The sequence below is a fragment of the Stenella coeruleoalba genome, assembly GCF_951394435.1.
Source record: "Stenella coeruleoalba genome assembly, chromosome: X".
In the NCBI taxonomy this organism is placed as follows: Eukaryota; Metazoa; Chordata; class Mammalia; order Artiodactyla; family Delphinidae; genus Stenella; species Stenella coeruleoalba.
The window spans coordinates 113,107,875-113,131,659 of record NC_137152.1 but is presented as its reverse complement, the minus strand read 5'-3'; the positions used below and the strand labels follow the sequence as shown (position 1 = coordinate 113,131,659).

Here is a 23,785-nt window from a genome sequence, read left to right as displayed (position 1 = left end):
GTTTCTCAGAATTTTTAATGACCATTGGAAATGTTCACAATATTTACTTTTTAAATATATATATAAGTGATCTCAATTTTTGTGTGAATATATGTATAGCAAAAAGATTGGAAGAAAATATGTCACGATTTTAACTGTGATTGTCTCTGGGCAATGGGATTGTGGGTGATTTTCATAATCTTTGTATTTCTCTGTGTTTTCCAAAGTTTAAAAATGAGCATGGGGCAATGGCTTGTGGCTCCTTCCTGCACTGCTTCTCTCTTCTGCTCAGGCCCGTGGCGCCGGCAGCATGGGCAAGTGTTGTGGTCTTCGTACTGCCAGGAAGCTCCGTAGCCACCGACGAGACCAGAAGTGGCATGATAAACAGTACAAGAAAGCCCATTTGGGCACAGCCCTGAAGGCCAACCCTTTTGGAGGTGCTTCTCATGCCAAGGGAATTGTGCTTGAAAAAGTAGGGGTTGAAACCAAAGAGCTAAATTCTGCCATCAGGAAGTGTGTCAGCATTCAACTAATCAAGAATGGCAAAAAAATCACCGCCTTTGTACCCAATGATGGTTGTTTGAATTTTATTGAGGAAAATGATGAAGTTCTGGTTGCTGGATTTGCTCGCAAAGGTCATGCTGTTGGTGACATTCCTGGAGTCTGCTTTAAGGTTGTCAAAGTAGCCAATGTCTCTCTTTTGGCCTTATATAAAGGCAAGAAGGAAAGACCAAGATCATAAGTTTTGATGATGAAAGCGGAATAGTAATAAATTTCCATATGCCAAAAAAAAAAAAAAAAGAGCATGGGGCTTCCCTGGTGGTACAGAATCCGCCTGCTAATTCAGGGGGCACGGGTTTGAGCTCTGCTCTGGGAAGATCCCACATGCCGCGGAGCAACTAAGCCCGTGCGCCACAACTACTGAGCCTGTGCGCTAGAGCCTGCGAGCCACAACTACTGAGCCTGGGTGCCACAACTGAAGCCCGTGCGCCTAGAGCCCGTGCTCTGCAACAAGAGAAGCCACCACAATGAGAAGCCTGTGCACTGCAACGAAGAGTAGCCCCCACTCACTGCAAATAGAGAAAGCCCGGGCGCAGCAGTGAAGACCCAACTCAGCCAAAAATAAATAAATTTATTTTAAAAAAATGAGCATGAATTACTTATGAGAAGAATGTTAGACACTACACCTGTCAGTCAATTCCAGCATTAACCATTCTTGTGAAAATTACTGGAGGCTAGCAGAAAGGGGAACTTTGGCTGCCTTGAAGTAGTTGAATCCTCTCTTTAAAAAAAAATTTTTTTTTTGGCTGCACCATGCGGGTTGTGGAATCTTAGGTCCCCAGCCAGGGATTGACCCTGGGCCCTCGGCACTGAAAGCGTGGAGTCCTAACCACTGGACCATGAGGGAATTCCCAAATCCTCTATCTTTAAATGAAAAAAAAAACGTAGAGTGACCTAGCAACCAAAACAATGGTTGTATTGCTTTTTCCCGTTCCAAAATTTTACTGGGGAAAGTTACTGGTCCTCACAAATAAACCTTTCCACGTGAACTACAGTTTTTCCTTTTCATTGCGGAAGCTTACGATAGAATAAGTTGTCTAAGCACGTGTCAAAATTAAGTCATGAAACGTGAACCTCGGAGTGGAAAGCATCAGCCTTTGATTTCCTTTTTTCATAGGAGGATCCGGTATTGCAAGAGAGACAAAGCATCAGCTTGGGTGTCCTGAGCTTTGGTTCTGTTATGTACTAGCTGTGTGACTTGTAGCCAGTTATTTAAAGTTCCTGAAATGTTGTGTCCATATCTACAGACTATAGATAATACCTGTCTGGCAAGTTTCTTTTGATGACTAGAGATGATATTTGTAAGACTGTACCATCTAGCTGTGTTCAAGTTGTTGGCCAGGTCAGTTTGACTGCTGTTGCCTCACTTCCAGTCCTGCAAAGGCAGGACAAGCCTTCTCAACCTACCTGTGCTGCCCCCCCCCCCCACCCGACCAGTCCAGCAACTAAGGGGTTAAGTTCTAGTGAAGCAGGGGACATCCAGTAACTAGCTGAGTCCTGAGGTCTGCATCTTTTCAGATGGTTCAGTGCATCTTTTCAGATTGTTCAGTGTGGGGTACTGATTGTTAAATATTTTGAATATTACACCTGGCTCTAGTCAAATAAAGACTAAGGGGAGTCATTTATTTCCTGCGTTTCTGAAGAATAGAATACCATAATGGCCAACTGTGCTTGAATACTGAAGTCTTGAAAAGTGGGAGGAAATTGCCAGTAAATGTAAGTTGATGATAAAATCTTTATTTTTCCTCTTTTCACTTTGGCATTCCCTCCCTCAGATGGCTCTGTGCTCAAGACAGTATTGGTGAGTACAGCTGCCGTGGTCCTTGGGAAGCATCTTTACGAAGAAGGAGGACATGATTGACACTAACAGGGGAATCTTTCCTTCCCAATTTCATTTTCCAAGAGATGTAAAATGCACCTCACCAAAAACAAACAAAAACAAAACCCTAAAAAACAAACAGAACTTCCACAGCCTTCTTAACTACCTATTCTGTGTACGTGGTCTGGCCCCATTATTACATTGCAAAGCAAGATCAATGAAGACAATCTAACTCAAGAATTTAGTTCTTGGACTGTCACTCATATTTCTATGCATTTTAATTTGAGAGCTTGGGTTGCTTGGTTATAATTGCATCAAGACGGGACAGATATAAATCTTCCTTGAATTAGATGATCTGTGTGAGATATACTGTGGAATATTGGCCAAAAATAATTTTAGCCTAACTCAAACCCTTAGAGTTAAAATATCTTGATTATATAAATTTGTCTTCTGTTCTCAACCCAGAAAGACAGTAAAGGATGAGATTGCCTTGTCTCTTCAAAGACTAAATGAAGTAGAACTCTCTTATGGACTGAATGTTTGCATCTTCTCAGAATTCATATGTTGAAGCCCTAACCCCCATTGTGATGATATTAGGAGGTGAGGCCTTTGGGAAGTAATTAGGATTAGATGAGGTTGTGAGGGTAGAGCCCCTATGATAGGATTAGTGCCCTTAGAAGAAGAAGAAGAGACAATAGAGCATCCTCTCTCTGCCATGTGAAGACACGGAGAGAAGGTGACTGTCTACAAGTTAGGAAGGGAGCCCTCATCAAGGACCACATCTCCCAGCACCTTGATCTTGGACTTCCTAGCCTCCAGAACTGAGAAATAATGTCTGTTGTTTAAGCCACCCAGTCAGTGGTATTCTGTTATAGCAGCCTGAGCACACTAAGACAAACTCCACAACACCCAACCTTTCTGTAACATAGATTCAGTTATATTGCAGGCCAAAGTATGCACCTGGATATAACAACTCTATATTGACACTGATAGCAGTACTCTCCTTCAAGACTGGCATTATATCGGGATTTTAGGTGTCCGTTTTGGAGGGATATGTTTCTTGTAGGAGAATGGATTTGTATTTTACCTTGCTAGACAGTTAGTGATGCCAAACATGGTTGCTCTGTGCTCTGAGAAGTTCTTCAGTAAGATCAGGGCATTTGGACAATGGTTAGACTGAGGTCAAGGTCAAACCAGGTACTAGAGCTGGGAGAAGAGAGACCATCTTTTTGAGCATCTGTGTATGTGTCACAGAACAGCGTTAGGCACTGTGGACTCTAGAGTGCTAGCAGCCAGGAGAGGCCCATTGCAGTAGCTGTTCATTTTGACAGCTACTTAGGTGCTTCTGCTGTTTTTAAAGGTGAACCATTTCAAGCCTCCTCAGCCTACCCAGCCAGCCAATCTGCAGTTAAGGAGTTCAGAGTGTCTCAACTTTAGTTTCCAACCCTTCTGTGGTCTTTAAAACAAATTCTGCTATAAATTCTTAATCCACAAGAATGTATCTTGTTTTCTGAATATTCCTTTTTTTTTTTTAATAGCATTGTGTTCTTGTACACGTGTCCTATTTTTATTCCTTTACACTCACTTTATGGTGTTTGGGAAGGAAATGGATATAACCATGTGTGATTCAGTTTGTTACAACTGGAAGTCTTCCAGCATACCCCATTTTCAACTGCTCCTAGGGACTGATCTAGCCCCTTCCCCATCTACTCAACTACTCCTCCCTCAGACTTCCTGCCTATGCTGATTCCAGCCTGCTGGCCTGTGTTCCCTGATGCTGCAGCTGCTGCAGTTGAAGGAGAGGACCTGCTCCACACAGAGAAACCACTCAGACACAGGTCTGGGTTTTTTTTTCCCCCCTCCTTGGACAAGTCTTGGCCTAATGGCTTTTTCAGTCAGACAGAATTGAGTGCAGATCACGGTACTGTCATTTACTTACCACATGGCATAGGGAAAATCAATTAAGTTCTCTGAGCCTGAGTTTATCTGTAAAATGGGCATAATATCTGTATCTCAGAGTTTTCTGAAGACTATATGAAATTTTAGCAACATTTGACAGGTTACCTAACCCTTAAGTAGATTCAAAGAAGGAGAGTTCTTAGATTGATCTCCGGCAGGGTGTGAGGCCAAACAACTGATGACTTGCAGTTGGTTGGTAACAGTTGGTTACCTCAACAGGAAAGAAAACCAGTTGAATCAGCTAGTTGATACTAAATAATAAAGAAAAAAGTATCTGTCTTACTAGAAAGGCTGAATTGACCAATATAGTCAGTTTAATCAGGAGAGACATTTGTGTGGAAAATTTCCCTAAATTAAAAGAATAATTTATTGGGTTTACCAACACATCAGCATCTTTAGATTAGTGGCTTACTAAAGTGAAAGCACTCTCTAGTTGAAATGTATTGACTATTTGGGTGTTTGCAAATCTATTTCAAATTCAGTGAGTATAGAGGACTTGTGTGGTCCTTCTCTAGGCCCTGAAATGAGAAGGTGGAGGGGGTATGTGGTGAATAAAAAATACATGATCCGGCTCTGCAGGAACTTGCCAGAAGGGAGATGAGATAGATACTTAAGTCATTACAATAGACATAATACACACTGATTAAATTCTGAGAGTTCATAGGAGTCAGGATTTGTTTTTTTTTTCTTCTGTGTAGTTGAGGAAGAGGGGTGGCATTCTGGAAGGAGTGGGCTTTCATCTATTTTTTTAAATTAATTAATTAAATTAGACTGTGCAGTGTCTTAGTTGCAGCATGCGGGATCTAGTTCTCTGACCAGGGGTGGAACCCTGGCCCCCTGCGTTGGGAGCACAGAGTCTTACCCACTGGACCACCAGGAAAGTCCCCCATCTGGGTTTTTAAAGGATATAAGCTCCTTGTTTGTATTCTTTTATGAGATGGTTAGTCAGGTGCAGCCATAAGAGGAGACAGAGGATAGGCTCAGGGAAGCATAGATTATGATGCTAACGGGTGCTAGAGACAGGAGACCCGGCACGCAGGGCCAATGGGGAAGACACTGAGGAGGTCAGGAGGCAGAAGACAGGAGGGAGGGGAAGTTTTAGGGAAGGCAGGGCAAGGTGAACAGTTTTGGATGGGCTAGTTTGAATAATTTCCTTGGGCTTTGGGCTATAGGGGTAGTCCCTACTTGTCTGACACCTGGTGCTGGGTGATTAAGGCAGAGGAATATGTCTCCTGGGGTATAGGCGCCAGACAGAGGAGACACGGCTCCCGATTAGTTGGTTTGCATATCAAAGGCATGCTTCTGCCTGGACGCTTCGTTATCTCTAAGAATTGACTAGTCCCTGGAGGGGCAGGCTTTTTCCAGCCAGAAGGATTTTTTTTTATGATGTTAAAACATCATAATACGTAGGAAACTTTAAATATTTATAACAGACTTCTTTAGCTGTTCCTTTGTCTTGTCCAGGTTTTGACTTGGAATGGGTTGAAGCCACTAGCACTCTCAGCGCGAAGGCGCAGGAGGCCTACTGGTAACAGGAGTTCTAACAAGAGAAGCAATGCTGTATTTGGATGTAGTCGCAAATATTAAGGCTGATGATATACAGGCCCATGGCCTGCTTCTGTCAGGGTCTAGAGGGCTGGGTCAGCCGATCTCCGACAGGCCCAAGGCAGCTGTTCTCTCTAATACATCTTTACTTGAAAAATTGGATTAAGGTGATGTTTTGATATATTGCTAGTCATCTTTTATAGCCCCAAATCCCTGACACTCTTGGCTTCCTAGATGATTGTGTTCCTGCCGGCTGTGGCAGCCTTGTGAGTACAGCATGTTGAGAGTCAAAAGCACGTAAATACACTTTCCAGCCCATATCCAGGTGTGTTCTGAGACTCTGCTTAGAATAGTCAGCAGTACAATGGGTGTTTGGCTTTCGTTGGCTGTCTTTCTGATAAAGTACCATAGGAAGGAATACTAATAACTCACTTGCTTTTAAGTTTTTCCTACAGATTGGAGTGTAACAGATAGTAAAATATTAGCATTGGAGAAATTTTCGAATCAGATAGACCCTGATATCTCAGTGGCTTATCATATTAGATATTTGTTCCTTGCTTATTAAAGCCCAGTTGGCAATGGTAGGGGTGAGGCTCTATCCCACACTCAGGGACTCAGACTGACAGAGATTCTGTTCTCTTCAACACATGGTTTCTTTGTATTGACATCCAGCTGGCAGACAAGGAAAGAAACCTCATGGGAGATGTGTGTGGCCCAAGCAGGGAGGTTGCTCACATAAATTCTACACAATTCTGTTAGCCAGAACTCAGGCACATGGCTCTACGAGGATGCCAGAGGAACCGGGAAATGTACTAACTGACAGAGCAGCCACTTCTCAGCATCAACCCACTTTAGTGCAGCTACACACATTTTTCAATTTGGCAGCGTTGTAACCGTAATCAGTTTGTATCCTGCTTTTTCACTTAATAATCTGCAGAGTTTGAGTAATTATTTTTAGTTGCAATATAGTATTCTATTGATGAATCATAATTTATTAGGCCATCCCTTATTGGACGTTTAGATTATTTTTCTGTTTTTGAGGATTATACATTTTCTTTCTATGGACATCCTTCTGCTTTAAGATTTATCCCTCTGTTAAATGACTTTCTTAGAGTAAATTCCCATGAGTTGAATTACTGAGTGAAGGGAAGTGGCTGTTACACATTGCTATGCTACTTTCAAAATGATGTTTCTGTTCACAAGGCCACCAGCAGAGTGTAGAGATTCTAGTTCCATTTGAGTCTTATCAGGCAATGAGAATTGAAACATTGCTCTTGTAATCTGCAGAGTAGCCTAGAGGAAGCACACAATCTTCTTTCCTAGTTATTACTTTTAAATTATCCTTAAAAATTTGGGGAATGTTTCTTGGTCAAAAAAGGACAGACAAAAATTCCTCTCCCTGAGTGGTTGAATAAAGCATGGCACATCCACACAATGTTGTACTATGCAGCGGTTTAAAAAAAAATGAGGGAGATTCTAATAAACTGATTTGGAATAATTTCAAGCATATACTCAAGTGAAAAAAACAAAGTGCAAAAGACTATACTATGCTACCCTTCATGTAAGGAAGAAAGGGATTTAAGAAAATATAGACATATCTGCTCGTCTGTACAATATAAACAGGAAGGATAAACCAGAAACTGAAGAGACTGATTACCTGCAGGGTCTGGGATGGAATGAAGGGAAGAATGTCCATGAGGTCGTAGGGATGAGAGGCAGCGACCTTTCTCAGGGTTGATCTTTTCGTATAGCTCGGATTCTCAGAACTGTGCTAATGTTCCTTATACACCCTGCCAAAAATGAATCGATAATTTAAATCAACCAAGGTGGGGGGAGGGGGAACTCAATTGGAATGCAAGTAGTATTTCAACTGTATTTACAGAGAGTATTCCTAACTGTATTTCAAATGAATAACATAACCACACTGAAGGGGATGGTGAGAGAGGAGCTGACCTAAGTAACTGTGGTGGGTAGCCTCTGAGATGGCCCCCAGTGATCCCTGCATCCTGGCTTTCATGCTCTTGTGCAATCCTTGAGTTGGCCTGGATTGAATGATTGCTTCTAGTGAAAAGAATGTGGCGGAGATGATGGGATGTCCCTTGTGAAATTTGAGTACAGAAGGACAGGGTCTTCTGCCTTGGGCACCCTTTTTCCTTTCTGACTCTGACAGAAGCTGGCTGCCATGTTGTGAGCTGCCCTATAGAGCTGCCCTTGCCCTGTGGCAAAGAATTGACGTTTCCAGTTGACAGCCATTGAAGAACTGAGGCCCGCCAGCGGCCACATGAGTGAGTTTGAGATGCGTGCAGCCCTGGGTGACACATTTATTACAGCTTTGTGAGAGACCAGAAGCCAAAGGCATCTACCTAAGCTATGCCCAGATTCCTGATTCCACAGAACTAGTGAGAAAAATGTGGTTTTCAGTTGCTAAATTTTGGGGGAAATTTCTTATCTAGCAATAGTTAACTAATATAGCAACTGTGGAAAACAGCATTCTGACTGGTTAGGGTAAGGTTAAAGATAAAAAAACTGTGCACAAATAGTGCATTCCTTTTGGTAGCCCTGTTATTCACAGGGTATTGTTTAGCAATTCTTTAACAACTTTCTGTGGTCAAGATTGAACAAAATAAAATGAATCTATAATGAGATAGATAATGAGAACCAGTTTTCTCATAGGTAGAGAAAGAAGTTACAAATAAGGAAAGAGGGAAGGCTAGAATGATTGAGATGTTGGATTGGATTCAGAGGTATCAGTATGAATTCATGGCTTTTAGTATAGATACAGAGAGATAGATATAGAAATAGATATTGACGTTTCGTATATTGAGTTAATATACACGCCTATATTTCTACCTTTCTTCTCTGAGAGGACCTAGGACTCAGGACAACCCATTAGCAATAAGCACACTTAGTGCCCAGACCTTGATTTTGAAACATAGTTTTCCAATAAAAGGAACCAAGGCTTCTCAGAGAAGTGACTGATTCCAGTTGGAGCATAGAAAATATATGATGAACCTGGAACATCTTGTGGTACCAGACAGTTAGAAAATATTCACACAAAAAAAGCATGTCAAAAGAATACAGGATCCAATCTGACAGGGCTCCCAATGGCCAAATCTCGGACAAGTTGAACAACAAAATAAATGATGATAGTATTGTATTATAACCTGTAGAATTCAATAAATATCCATTTGTCCATGCTGATATAGATGAATAAATACATGGAAGGTATCTTAGTCCATTTGGACTGCTATAACAAAGTACCATAAATTGGGTGGCTTATAAACCACGGAAATTTATTTCTTAATACTGGAGGCTGGAAATCAAAGGTCAGGGTGCCAGCATGGTCAAGTTCTGGTGAGGACCCCCCTCTTCCGGGTTGCAGGCTGCTGACTTCTTGTTTCCTCACATGGCAGAAAGAGAGTAGCAAGCTATCTCCTGATTCTTGTAAGGACACTAATACCTCATGACCTCATCTAGCCCTAATTACCTCCCGAAGGCCCCGTCTTCTAATATCATTGTATTGGAGGGTAGGGTTACAGCATACGAATTTTAGAGGAACACAAACATTCAGTCTATACTAGAAGAGAATGGGCAGCTCTTCCTTACAGAAGAATTCCAATTAATACGTGTAGAGGAATGAGCAAAATTTAGAATCACCATTGGGCAAACGCTGCAGTGATAATTATTTACAGTAAGGTCTACCAATGGATAAAAGAAAATCAGTAGGTGAGAGTTTGAGGAGAAACAAGGTATTGGCACAGTCTCAAAATATCTCAAAGATGTTTACCAATTGCAAAGAGAAAAAAAATGTTAACTTTACAGTGGAGAAACCAATCAATACCACCTAAACCATATAATCAGGATTAACATCAAGGGTAATAAGACACATGGGCCTGATGGACCTCCTGATATGATGCACTGAGGGGGCACAACATGACTTCTGTGGCATTCATGCCAACACTACATGACCTCAATCTAGCCACGAGGAAATACCAACCAAACCCAAATTGAGGCCCATGCTGTAACTGCTCAGTACTCTTCAAGTGTCCAGGTTATGCCAGACAAATGAATTCTGAGGAGTTGTTGCAGATTGGAGAGGACTAAAGAGAAATAACAATTGAATGCAAGGTGGAACCTGGAACAGATAAAGGACATTAGTAGGAAAGCTGGTGGAACTTGAATAAGGCATGTAGTTAATACTATTTCATTAATGTTAATTTCCTGGTTTTGATGATCTACTGTGGTTGTGTAAGATGTTAATAAGGGGAAGCTGGATAAAGGGTAGATGTGAACTCTATTATTTTTGCAACTTTTCTGTTAGGAAAATTCCTTTCTGAAGATCTCTGGTCCCATCCCTGAGGGCCAGACTTGCCTGGTTTTCAAGGGGAGGGACTTGATTCCCAGTCTAATGAATATTTCTATAGGACACATACCTTTATTAGTTATATGTTCAGTGGGCTAGTAGTTAATCTACAGATTTGTAAGTCTATAAATAAAACTGATCCTGTATCACTTGACCTAGAACCTCAGAATTATGCTGTTTCTGCATGCTTCTAAATTGGTGGTGTCTCTCTCAGGCTCTGCTCTGGATTATGTATGACATGTGATACGGTCTTGTATTGATAGAAGGCCTAGACAGTTGCCATGGTTTACAGCAGCCTGTGGTAGAGTATCGCAGAGCTACTGCTACCAGGATCCTTTTCTCTGCACGGTTCCTAAACCACTGCTGCAGACAGTGAAAGCCTCGGTTGCCCTTTTAACTCACCAGATAATTTATGTCTTCTCTTGGCTAGGGTTTGTTTCATCACAAGCAAGAGGAGAAAGAATTACATGTTGGAACAGTACAGACAGCGCATGTTCAATAAGTTAAATCGATTTGAAATTGCCCTAAGTGATGACCCTGTGAAGTAGTTCTGACATGGGAGACTTACAGTGAAAGCCTCATTTTAGGGTCAAAAATAAATATTTGGCCAACTTTCTCCCTTTCCTCTTTATCATAGTGATCCTTTAATAAGAATGAATATTTTTATAAAAATGACACAGGCTAGCTATAAAAATTCAAGCAATATAAAAAAGTACGAAGAATATCTGTTTTTAAAAATCTCAAATATCAGTGCTCAGAAATGACTGATATCATACTTTGTGGCTATTATTATAGATAGCTCTCTCTATAAAGATGGATGAATGGATGTGTAGCTGTGCAGATAGAAACAAATCTAAAAGAATTGGATAATATAGAAGCATGTTATTGTTTTAATAATAAAAGTATTCGATTTTGTTTTTCTTGAATTTAATAAAAGAAAAATAAAATAGAGCTGAAGAAATCACTGAATGTTAGGTAAAATTTCTTTGCCATAGGTAAAAGAAGTTTCTTTGCCATGAGAGATGTTGGTTCCTAAAAGATCTCTTTAAGATTAGGAAAACAGATTCTAAAAATCATTAAGAGACTAAAGTAGCATTTGTTGTAGGACTCGATAATTTTTTAACAGTATAAATGACCTTAAAAGACCAGCTACTTAGTTCTCTTACCACTTTTCTCACTTCCTTCCCCTCCACCTCTCAGTTTTTGTTACTTGTCTGGGTTTTACGTCATCAGAGCTTATAATATTTACATTGCTATTCTGCAATCACAATTCTCTCAGTTAAATTCTAGTTTAATTGGATTCAGTGCTTACTGTCCCATTACCTTATCTTGTCCTCAGTTCTTCATTAGACTCCCCTCTTGGTTGGCTGAACTTCATTATCAAGTAGTATTTCTTTTATTTTTTTTTAAATAAATTTGTTTATTATTATTTTTTGGCTGTGTTGGGTCTTCGTTGCTGCACGCTGGCTTTCTCTAGTTGCGGCAAGCAGGGGCTACTCTTCCTTGTGGTGTGCGGGCTTCTCACTGCGGTGGCTTCTCTTGTTGAGGAGCACGGGCTCTAGGTGCTCGGGATTCAGTAGTTGTGGCAAGTGGGCTCAGTAGTTGTGGCACGTGGGCTCAGTAGTTGTGGCACACAGGCTTAGTTGCTCTGCGGCATGGGGGATCTTCCCCGGACCAGGGCTCGAACCCGTGTCCCCTGCATTGGCAGGCAGATTCTTAACCACTGTGCCACCAGGGAAGTCCCTAGTATTTCTTTTAAGAGGAGCTCATTAGGGCTACAGCTCCTGAGTGTTTAATTTATTCATGTTTGAGAATATCTGCCTATTATTTTTATACTTGAACAACTTGTCTGGGTAAAGCATTTTGGAGTCACATGTACTTTCCTTTAGGATTTTGGTCTATCTTCCAGCACCGAAAGTTTCCAGGGAAGAGTCTGAGGTTGGAATTTCCCCCCTTGTGGATGACTTGCTTTTTCTGCCTGGATACCTAAATAGGTTTTCCTCATACTTCAGGTTTAATAACTTGACCAGAATATGTTTTGACGGTGGTTTCACTGTGTCACTGTTTCTTGGTATGTAGCGTGCCCTTTTGACTAGAAGATCCAGTTCTTCCTTCTTGGAAATGTTCCTTATTTCAGAGACCCAGTTGTTGGGTCATCTTTATCTGTTCTTCGTATCTGTCATCGTTTCTCTAGTTATTTAATGTCCTTTTCCTGGACATACACTATGTATGATATTGTGATTTATAATTAGAAATATATATTTGATCATCTTCTCTGTTTCTGGCAAAGAGCTCTTAAAACCTTTGGAATTTCTTAAGAGAAAGATTAAGGTGTCTTTTGTATGTTAATTGTGACTTTTGGAATGCCCCTAGATTACCTAAGGATAAGGGCTGGTTACCGGAGGAACTGACCATGTGATTAGAGGGTTGGAACTTTCAGTCCCCCACCCCAACCCCCCACCTCTTGGGAAGAGAGAAGGGCTGGAGGTTGAATCAATTGCCAGTGGCCAAAGATTTAAAGGATCAGGTTCAGAGAGCTTTCGAGTTGGTGAACACGTGGAGATTTGGGGAGAATGGCACTCCAAGAGGGCATGGAAGCGCCGAGCTCTTTCCCATACCTTGCCCTATGTACCTCTTATCTGGCTGTTTCTGAGTTATACCCTTTTATGATAAACCCATAATCTAGTAAGTAAAATGTTTCTCTGAGTTTTGTGAGGCACCCTAGCAAATTAATGTAACCCAATGGAGGGGTCATGCAAACCTCCAATTTATAGCCAGGCAGTCAGTAGCACAGGTGATAACCTGAACTTGCAACTGGCCTCTGAAGTAGAAGGGGCTGGCGATCTTGTAGGACTGAGCCCTCAACCTGTGGAATCTGATGCCGTCTCCAGCTAGATGGTGTCAGAATTAACTTGAACTGTAGGACACCTGGTTGGTGTCTGGAGAATTGCTTGATGGTGGTGGGGAAACCCCTCCCCGCCGAATTGGAATTGGGATCTGGACACTTTTATCGACCTTCGTTCTCTCAAATCTTTTCTCCATTCAGTCCATTCTATTTTCTTGTTATTTCTAATTTATATATTATAATGTGTATTAACATTTTAGTTTTCATTTTATTTTCTTAGCCCCTCCATCTCTGTTCTCTGATTTTATCTTATATTTAACTCCTGTTTTATTTCCTTTTATTTTTTTTTTAGCATGAAGTCCTTACAGAAAAAATTTTAAAGCTGCTTTGTTTTCTTGTTTTGTTTTCCTTCAGACTTGCTGAGTCTTCCCTCCATTCCACTCCCCTTCTTTCCCCTCCTTTCCTCTTTTTCTGCAGTAGTATGTTTACACAGTTGCTTTGTAATTTTACATCTCACTCCTATTTGTTATTGGTGGCTCTGTCCAAACCTTCAGTAGTAAGTGATGGTGGTCTTTATCTAGGTCCATCTTTCAAACCCCAGTCCCATGCTGAGGGACAGTATGAGCTCTGGGTATTGGTTTCTATAGTTCAGCGCTGGAGGATAGTTCTCTTAGGTGACTTGGTGTTGTTGGTGGAGAGCTTGGCTGGTGCAGCATGGGTATTTGTAGAGAAACCCGTGTTGAGGATTTTTTTTCTACTAAGATCTTGTGAAACATGTCAGGGCCCCTCTCTCCAGTCAGGGGTGTATTTCACTTGTGCCGGCTTTGCTTCATTTCCTTATCTCAACACATTGCTTTGGAAAAGGTGATGAATCCTGATGGATCTTCCTGCCATTGCTGAGATCCCACAGGGACCTATGCCTCACTCCATTTCCCTACAAGTTGAAGGGTATTAATAAAACTCCCATGATTTGTTGGACTCCTCTTCCCTTTTCTCAGTTCTGCTTCTGAGAGGTGGGGTTGGAGTTAGGAGGCCAGCCATGGGCTTCTCTACTGTGGTTCACTACCCCTCACCTATCTCATATCTTTTCCTTCCTTTCCCAGCTTAAATTATGCAATCATTCTATTGATCCGTGTTGATACCCTCTGATCACTTGCCTCCATCTCTCATGGCAAAACCACAATCCTGGCTAAATCCAGCTCTGCCTTCTCTGAGCATTCAACTGAGCAACTGAACATGGCTGGAAAAACACACAGCCTTGCTGACTGGTCCTTCATGCCACGTAACAATCCCACTGCTCTTCCCAAGTCCGTTTGTGCGCCCACTCTTCCAGATGACCATTTCACACATTCTCCTCTTTCAAACACCCAACACCTCCTCCCTCAATTTCTCTCTCAGATAGTGTTCTTGTTTCCTACTCTATTGAGAAAATTGAAGTGGGCTGAAGAAAACTGCAGACTCCTACCAAAACATCTAGCCACACACATTCATGTCTACTCATATTCTCTGCCTTCTATCCAATGACTAGAGATGAACTTCCATTGCTTCAAAAGACACCTCTTCCAACTCTGCATTAGATCTTATCTCCCCCCTTACCTTCTCCAGCACTTCTACCCTTTCCCTCATGTATTTTTCCTTTTCTTCTTGATCAGTTTCATCAGCATAAAGACATGCTATTACTCCTCTCAGTTTATAATAGTCTTCTGTTGACCCCACTTACCATCCCATTTCCTATCTCCCATTTATATAAGAATTCATAGAGTTGTCTACACTAGCTGTCTTCACTTCATCTCTTCCCATTCTGTCTTGAACCCACTCCAGGCAGGCTTTCGCCCCCACTGCTCCACTAAACTGCCCTTTTCAAGGTCATTATGACATCCTTGTTTCAAATTCAGTGATCAATTCTCAGTCCTCATTTTGCTTGATCTATTAGTTGCTTTTGCCACAGTTGATCACCTCCTCCTTTTGGAAACACTTTCTTCGCTTAGCTTCTAGAACAATACAGTCTACTTTCTCAGTTTTCCTCCTACTTTACTGGTCACTCTTTCTCAGTCTCTTTTGCTTGTTCCACATCATCTACTGACTTCTTGACTTTGGCATGACACAGGCTTAGGCCGTGGACCTTTTTTTCTTTATTTATACTCACTCCCTTGGTAATTTATCCAGTGTCACGAATTTAACTAACTTACATGTGCTTTCAACACATGTATATCTCTTGCCTGAATCCCTCCATTAAACGGCATCCTTGTATATCCAACTTCCTACTTGGCATACACACTTGGATATCTAATAACCATCTCAAAACTAACATGTTGAAAACAGGACTCCTAATCTTCACCCAACCCTCATACCTCCCCTACTAACAGTCTTCCATATATAGTTTAACACCAATTCCATCTTTCCTTTTTTATTAGATCAGGCCCAAACCCTTGGAATTCACCTTGATTATTCTCTGCCTCATAGTCTCTTATACCCCACATCCAGTCCATCAGAAAATGATGTTCACTCTACCCAGATTGACTCTTCTTTCCTCCCTTCCTTTCTTTTTTCTTTCATTCTAGAATCTGACAACTTTTTCTCACTCCCATCACTATCATCCTAGTTCAAGCCACCATCATTTTTATCTGTATTATTGCATTAAGTTCCTCACTGTTCTCCCTTCTTCCATCCTGCCCCTAATAGTCTATTTTCAGAGCGATTGCTTTACTGGCACACTCCTTTACTCAAAACTCTGCAATGGCCCCTCCTTATAATGGTCTGCAAGGCCCTACATGAACTGGTCCCTTGTTGCCTCTCTTAACTGATCATTTGCTTTTCTTTCCCTCCATCACTCCATGCCAGCCTCCTTAGCCTCCTCGCTGTTTCTCAAACACGCCAGACACACTCTTCCCCATGGCCTTTGCACTTGGAGTTGCCCTCTACTTGGACTATCCTGATATAGGTTAGCAGTACCTAGCACTAGTAGGGACTCAAATGTGTTGAATTGAATTCACTGAGTTCACAACTTAAGCAATAGATTTTCTGAATGTTGAAGTTATAAGAGCACTCAATGGATCTGAATGATCTCTTTATTCATTGTATTTTATTTTGGCTTCATTCTTTCCTGTGACTCTTCTTTCATGTGTTCAGCAAGGAGAGGAGGTAAGACGCTAGCTCTTTGAGATTCAGATCATAACTCCTTTCCTCCTGTGTGAGCTCTGACCCTCTCAGCCTGTTCTGCACAAAAACCAAGGGTTTTCTCTTGCTGACTTAAGCATTCTTGAGCATCTGGGAAATATATGTATCTTCTTGCTTCCCAGTTAGAGCAACAGATGACTGCTCAGAGGGCACATTCAGTCAGTCTTCTGTCTGGACATTCTTTGTGGAACTCATAATCAGCCATTTAGAACATTACTCAACAGAAAACATTGCTTTAGTTTGGAGAAACAATGTTCAGATTGCAGTCTCCCTCATCCTACTGGGTTAAGCTGTTGCCTTTGGTCTGGCACACATGTATTTGCACTATGTTTCATTTAACAAATCCTGATTTAATTCCTGGGGAGACATACTTGGGTGTTTACAGTTAACAGCATTGCTTCCAACTAATTAAACTCATTCTTAACTTTTTTTCTCAATTGACTTTTCCTCATTTAACATGTTTGTTCCTGTGGGGATACTCTCCTAAAAATCATCTGTAAATTTCCGATGCCAGGTCTGACTTCCAAAGACCACTTACCTTTCTGACTGTTGGTTACCTTTTAACATTGCAATGAAATGCAGTGGGTATTTAGCCTAAAATGGCATTAACGTGGTGGAGAAATAGTGTTCATTGGTAAGGAAGATTTGGAATGGCAGTTGGCATGGTTGCAATGTAGCTGCACTGTTCAGAATCTTTTCCAGGTATGTATTGTGGGTATAAGTGGAGAGACAAGTGATAAATGAGGAGAGTAAATTTGCTAGGATTTCTTGTTGCTTGGGCTTATAAAAATGGATTTTTGTTTGTTTTTGTTTTTGTTTTTGTTTTGCAGTACGTGGGCCTCTCACTGTTGTGGCCTCTCCCGTTGCGGAGCACAGGCTCTGGACGCGCAGGCTCAGCGGCCATGGCTCACGGGCCCAGCCGCTCCGCAGCATGTGGGATCTTCCCGGACCGGGGCACGAACCCGTGTCCCCTGTCAACCACTGAGCCACCAGGGAAACCCCTAAAAATGGATTTTTAAGGACACTGCTCATATTCATTAGGTCTAAGAGAAAGTAACTTCATGTCAAATAGCTATTGGTATTACTTGGGAACCAAAGATACAGCTGTGGCCATTAAGACTTATACAAAAAATTCATCCTGCAAACACTTTTATTGGTGCAATCATCACATTTTTTTTTGCCTTTTGATTTTTTTTCTTATTTGACTAACCTGTAAAAAGTGTTCAGCTAGGGGAAATCCATTTATTCTGAAGAAAGAACTCATTAGTGGGTTTATTTGGCAACAAGCACTGGGACTTTTAAAACTGAAGAACTGATGAAATGTTGTTACTTTCTCAGTTAATTTGTTTTCTCTCTTGCTATGTCTTAACCTCTATCTCAGAAATATTTTCTTAGTAAGCTGAAAAGGTCCTGGGACCCTATTTCTCCATGGTTATGTGGCGCTTCATTACAGTTGTAAAGCACTGTTAGAGAGTGCAAGTATTTCACCTACACAAAAATATTCCTCTGGGAGGTTTCAAGGAAATGCCGTGGTCATAACAAATAGGATTCAGGTTAAAGAATTGTGTTGCACTATATATCAGCAAAGATATATGGTGGATATATATATCTTAGTTACTGTTATGGGTTAAATTGTGTCCCCCCAAAAATATGTTTGAGTCCTAACCCCCAGTATCTGTGAGTGTGACCTTATTTGGAAATAGGGTGTTTTCAGATGTAATCAAGTTAGGATGAAGTCATGTGGGAGTATGGTGGGCTCTTAAAGTTCACTGTGTCATCTTATAATAGTATTGGGCGTCTTGCTTTTAGTCCCTAAGTCCCCTAACCAAATTGGTACCACAGCAATGATGGCAGCATCTGACTGAATGAGACAATGCAATGCAATCGATGCTGAAATCACTGCCTTGCAGCAAAAGCAACATAATTAAACTTAGAGGTACCAAAGTTCCAGGATTTCCTATACAGTGAAAAATATAACCTTTACTCACGGGTGCAGGAAAATCAGACAGTTTAGTCAGTCCTCGGTCTCCAGGGTTGCTCACTCAAGGGGAGTGGGCAGAAAGGCTGTGCCAGTCTTATGAGGGCTCTTTACAATGAAGCAGACATCAGGGCCCGTGTCTAACTCCCTGTCTAAACAAGATTAAACAAGAAGAAATAAAGCCATGTGCCTAGGTCCCTCTCAGCCTGTATGTAGCATATTCATCCACACTGTTCATTCATTCATTCTACAGAATATAGCTGATCTCTCTGGTATTGATGTCCCCTTTCTGTTTAACATCAGGTCTTCTTTGCAGGAGGAATTATATGAATGGTTTTCCTAAATTACATTCAAGTAAAAAAGCAACTGCTTTATTTTCAAGGTTGGCAGGTGTAAGGAAGAAAGGATCCTAAACATCATCAACATCATCATGTTCACAGTCATCATCAATAATCATTTATTTAGGATCTACTGTGTAATGGGCAATAACTAACGTCTTGGGATAAGGCATGGTATCCTGACTCTCAAGAGCTGACAGTCTAGTTGGAAAGGTAGAACATATAGGAATGAAGTAACTAATACATTATAGTTTGGCATGTTAATATTCAAATGAATGGGACCCTCAATAAGTATACCAGGAGTTGGTGGGAGACAGAGGTTTGAGATGAGTTGTAGAGTGAGCAAAGACTTCCTGTGGGAGGTGGGACTTGAGCCGAATCACGGTAGATCGATAGAGCTTATTTAAGGCGAGATGATGGGAGAGTACCTCTCCTTCCAGGTGCAAGGAATGTAGTGAACAAAAAGCCTGGACCAGGGAATGCATGCAGCATGTTTAGGAGACCACAACTAGATCCATTTGATTGGATTGGAAAGTTCCTCAAAGGGAGTAAATGGAGGCTGGATTGTGAAAGATCCTGAATGTCTGACTTGGGTCTTTGGACCTTACTGTAGGAAACTACTAAGCATGAGAATGACATTTGCAAAGCAGGATTTTCAGAGATGTGGCTAACAGTAACGAAGTAGAAAAGTTACATGACACTTTGAAGATCTAGACTACAGTATTTGGAACAAAAAGGAATTGGTTGATACAACTGCTATCATTAGGGCAGGTTTTGGAGAGGTGACTTATTGAATTTGGGAATGGGAAGAAGGAACACAGGAAGGAAGTTATCAAAGATTCCTCAGATGGACTTCCCTGGCAGTCCAGTGGTTAGGGCTCTGTGCTTCCACTGCAGGGAGCATGGGTTCGATCCCTGGTTGGGGAACTAAGATCCCACAAGCCACGCCATGTGGCCAAAAAAAAAAAAAAAAAAGATTCCTCAGATTTTAAGTTACTTCTTATACCTGGTTAAGAATGTTCTTATTCATTTATAGCCAACAATTATTAAGCTCTGATAATGTGCCAAGCAGCATGTTAGGTATTGAAGACATAAAGGACGGGTAAGGAATGGTTCTTAGCACCAAGAAGCACACACCAACTTTCCATTAATTACTGTCTGCTGCCACAAAACCTTGGTTCCTATCTTTCTAGGGTGATCGATCCCCTTGAGAATCCAAGGAAAGCTATGGCTCTCATTCCAAACAAATACACACACGCAATCAAGCACACAGATGTGCCCATCCATGCACCCCAGGTTAAGAAGCCTTATCATAGATCCAAGTGAAAAGTGCTACAGGAGTCTCAGGAAGGGGGTCACAACATGTTTAGGAACGTAGTGGGAAACCTTCACAGAAGGATGTTACCTTCTCACAAGGAGGCAGGACTGTAGTATAGGCACACAGGTTAATAATTCTGGGAAAGGCATAAAACTATGAAGTTGCATGATATGTTTAGGGGATAGTTAGTAACTTGGTGTGGCTGGAGTGTAGATATGTATGTGGGGAAGGTGATTGGTAGAAACACAGGGCAAGATTATCAACACCCTTTTAAGCTATGTTAATGACATCAAAATATTATAATGATAAGAAAATTTGCTGTTTATGGGGCTCCTACTATATGCTACATGCCTTGCTAAGTATTTTAAACACATTGTCAATAAGCCATACTCAGCCTTGTAAATCAGGTATTATACTCATTTTACAAGTGATGAAATTGAGGTATTAGAGAGATTAGACTTCTTGTCCAAGGGTTACACAGATATTAAGTGGTGAACTGAGAGTTAAAACAAGATCTGACTCCAAAGCCTCTCTTCACTCCACTGTGTTATATTATTTGTTTTAAAATGCTTATACTGAATCCTTAAGCACTAGGGAGCCACCAAAGATTTCAAAGCAGAGAAGTAGCCTGAAACATAAAATAGGCGAGTGCTTTAGAAACATAATTTTGTTGGTAATATGCAAAATGGAATTGAAGGGAATGAGAGCCTGGGATTAGGAAGACCAGGTGGGAGGCTGTTATGTGATGAATGTTCCATGTACACTTGAAGAGAATGTGTAGTCTGCAGTTGTTGTGTGGAGTTCTATAAATGTTGATTGGGTCAAGTTGATTAATAGTGTTGTTGAAGTCTTCCATAACCTTATGATTTTTCTCTCTACTTGTTCTGTAAGTTCTAGGGAGAAGTATGTTGAAGTCTCTGACTAAAATTGTGGATTCATCTATTTCTCATGGCAGTTCTATCAATTTTTACTTCGTGTATTTTGAAACTCTATTATTAGGTACATAAACAGATAGGATTGTTATGTCTTTGATGAATGTTCCCCTTTTTCATTAGGAAGTGATCTTCTTTATCTTTGGTAATATTATTTGCTCTGAAGTCTACTTTGTCAGATAATAATATAGCCATCCCACACTTCATTTGATAATTATTAAGATGAGATATTAGTTTCCATTATTTTAATTTTAATTGATGTGTGTCTTTATATTTAACATGTCTTATTGTAGGCAGGGTATAATTGAGTCTTGCTTTATTTTCTAATCTCACAAGTTCTGTTTCCTAATTGAGGGGAGGAGTTTAGACCATTTACATTTAATGTGATTAGTGATACGATAGGATTTAAATCTACTATCTTGCTATTTGATTTCTCTTTGTCTCATCCATTCTTTGCTCCTCTTATCCTTTTTGTCTGCATTTTTTTGGATTAACTGAGTATTTTTTTATGATTCCATTTTATCTCCTTTGTCAATTTATTAGCTATGATTTTTGGTTTTGTTATTTAAGTGGTTGAATTAGTTTGTAGTATACATCTGTAACTTGTCACATTCTACCTTTAAGTGATAGTAAATCACTTCATACATAGTGACAACAAAAAATCCTGACAATAGTATACTTCAATTTTTCACTTTCTGCCCTTTGTTGCCAGTATGTTGCCATAATTTTTACTTCTACATATGTTATATACCCTAAAATACATATTATTATTTTTCTTTAGATAGTCAGTTATCTTTTAAAGAGATGTAGATAATAAGAAAAATAAATTTCTATTTATCCATGTAGTTACCATTCCCAATGCTCTTCATTTATTTGTATAAGTTCAGATTTTCATCTGGTATCATTTTCCTTCTGTGTGAAGGACTTTCTTTAATATTTCTTATAGCGTGGGCCTGTTGGTGATGAATTCTTTAATCTTTTGTACATCTGGCAAAGTCTATATATGACCTTCATTTATGAAAGGTAATTTTGCTGGGTATAGAAATCTAGGGTACAAGTTTATACTTTCATTACTTTAAAGATGTTACTTCACTGTACTTTACCTTACATTGTTTCCAATGATAAATTTGCAGTAATCTATATATTTTCTCTTATGTAAACAATGTACTTTTTTTCCCTCCAGCTGCTTTTAAGAGCTTTTTGGCTTTTAAAGAATTTGACTGTGACGTGCACTGGTGTTGCTTTTGTCATGTTTCTGGAATTTGGGATTTGTCGACCTTCTTGGATCTGTTGGTTTATAGTTTCTGTCAAATTTGGAAGATATGCAGTCATTATTTCTCCAAATATATCTTCTGCCCCCATCCCCATCTCTTTTCCCTGCTTCAAAGATTACAATTACACAAATATTCGGTTGCTGGAAGTTGTCACAAAGCTTACTGATCCTCTGTTCAATTTGTTTTTTCGATCTTTTTGCTGTCCATGTTTCATTTTTGATGGTTTTTATTGCTCTTTCTCCAAATACTCTGATCTTTTCTTCTGTGATGGCTAACCTGGTGTTAATCAACTCCAGTTTATTTTTCATCTTAAACATTGTTTTCATTTCTAGAAGTTTCATTTGGGTCTTTTAAAATATCTTCTGTGTCTCTACTATCATGTTCAGTATTTTCTCTAGCTTCTTAAATATATGAAACACAGTTATAACTAACACCTGTTTTGATGTACTTGTCTACTAATTCTATCATCTGTGTCATTTGTTTTCAATTGATTTTTCTTGTAATTTTGGGTGTTAGTTTCCTGCTTTCTTACATGCCTAGTCATTTTTGATAGCATGACAGACATTTTGAATTTTACTTTTTCAGTGCTAGATTTTTTAATATCACTATAAATATTTTTGGGTTTCATACTGGAACACAGTTATGTTAATAAGAAACAGTTTGATCCTTTCGGTCTTGCTTTTAAGCTTTGGTAGGCAGGATCAGAGCACCATTTAGTCTAAGGCTTATTTTGCCTTACTACTGAGGAAAACCTCCTGAGTGCTTTCCTCAGTGCCTCGTGAATTATGAATATTTCACTTTGACTTGTGGAAACAGGAGCTTTTCCCTTCTCTGTGTGAGAACTGAGGATTGTTTCCCTAAACATTTTGGGTGGTTCTTTACCTGGTCTTGGGTAGTTTCCTCACACACATGTGCTGCTCAGTACTCAGCTGCAGATTCAGCAGATCTCCAGAGTTCTCTCTATGCAGCTCTCTTCTCTCTGTTATTCTCTCCTATGAACTCTTGCCCTTTTGGCTTCTCCAGACTTTTATCCCTGTCTCTTCAACTCGGGGGCACCATAGGGCTCTGCTTGGGTTTCCCTTCTCTGCTCAGCAGCCTGGAAACTCCCTCCAGGCAGTAAGTATGGGAAATCATAGGTCTCATTTCATTTGTTTTCCATATTTCAGGGATCACTGTCTTTTACTGCATCAATTTTCAATGTCTTAGAAATAGTTTTTTATATATTTTGGACATTTCTTTAGTTGTTTCAAGTAGGAGGGTAAATCCCATCCCTGTTACTCCATCTTGGATGGATGTGGAAATCCAAGCAGTGTGAAGTAGTTAGACTAATGTTTGCAAATATCCTCCATACCTGTTGCTTTGGCCAATGCAATATGGGTGAAATTGACAATGTGGAAGCTCCAAGCCTAGATCTTAGAGGCAGGGCATATTTCTCCTTGCCTCTTTGATAGTTTTTAGCTTCTGCTGTGAGAAGAACATGATGCAGGTGGTTGCTACCCCTCTAACCTGGGCTCTCTACATGAAACACATGCAGCAAGCTGGTTCTTTGCCTGTAGTTTGAGACAGAATCACCCCATCTGACTGAAAACACTTATAAGGAAGAAATAAAGCCTTTTTGTTACATGCCATTGAGATTTTGTAGAAGCCTACTAAGTTCTTACTTGATCTGCATAAGCAGAAAAGTTTTAGGTCAAGTG

At 40.3% G+C, this 23,785-nt stretch overlaps 1 protein-coding gene across 1 annotated transcript; it reads left to right on the top strand.

The window, feature by feature from the left end:
- The first annotated feature begins 276 nt into the window (after positions 1-276).
- Positions 277-760, top strand: LOC307180895 (small ribosomal subunit protein uS12-like). Its single transcript, XM_079911457.1, has one exon. The coding sequence runs from the start codon at positions 290-292 to the stop codon at positions 719-721; it is 432 nt and encodes a 143-aa protein (XP_079767583.1). The 5' UTR covers positions 277-289; the 3' UTR covers positions 722-760.
- The last annotated feature ends 23,025 nt before the right edge of the window (positions 761-23,785 follow it).

Excerpts from the sequence above, each read along its gene's own strand:
- LOC307180895 (XM_079911457.1), top strand. The coding sequence starts at position 290 with ATGGGCAAGTGTTGTGGTCTTCGTACTGCCAGGAAGCTCCGTAGCCAC.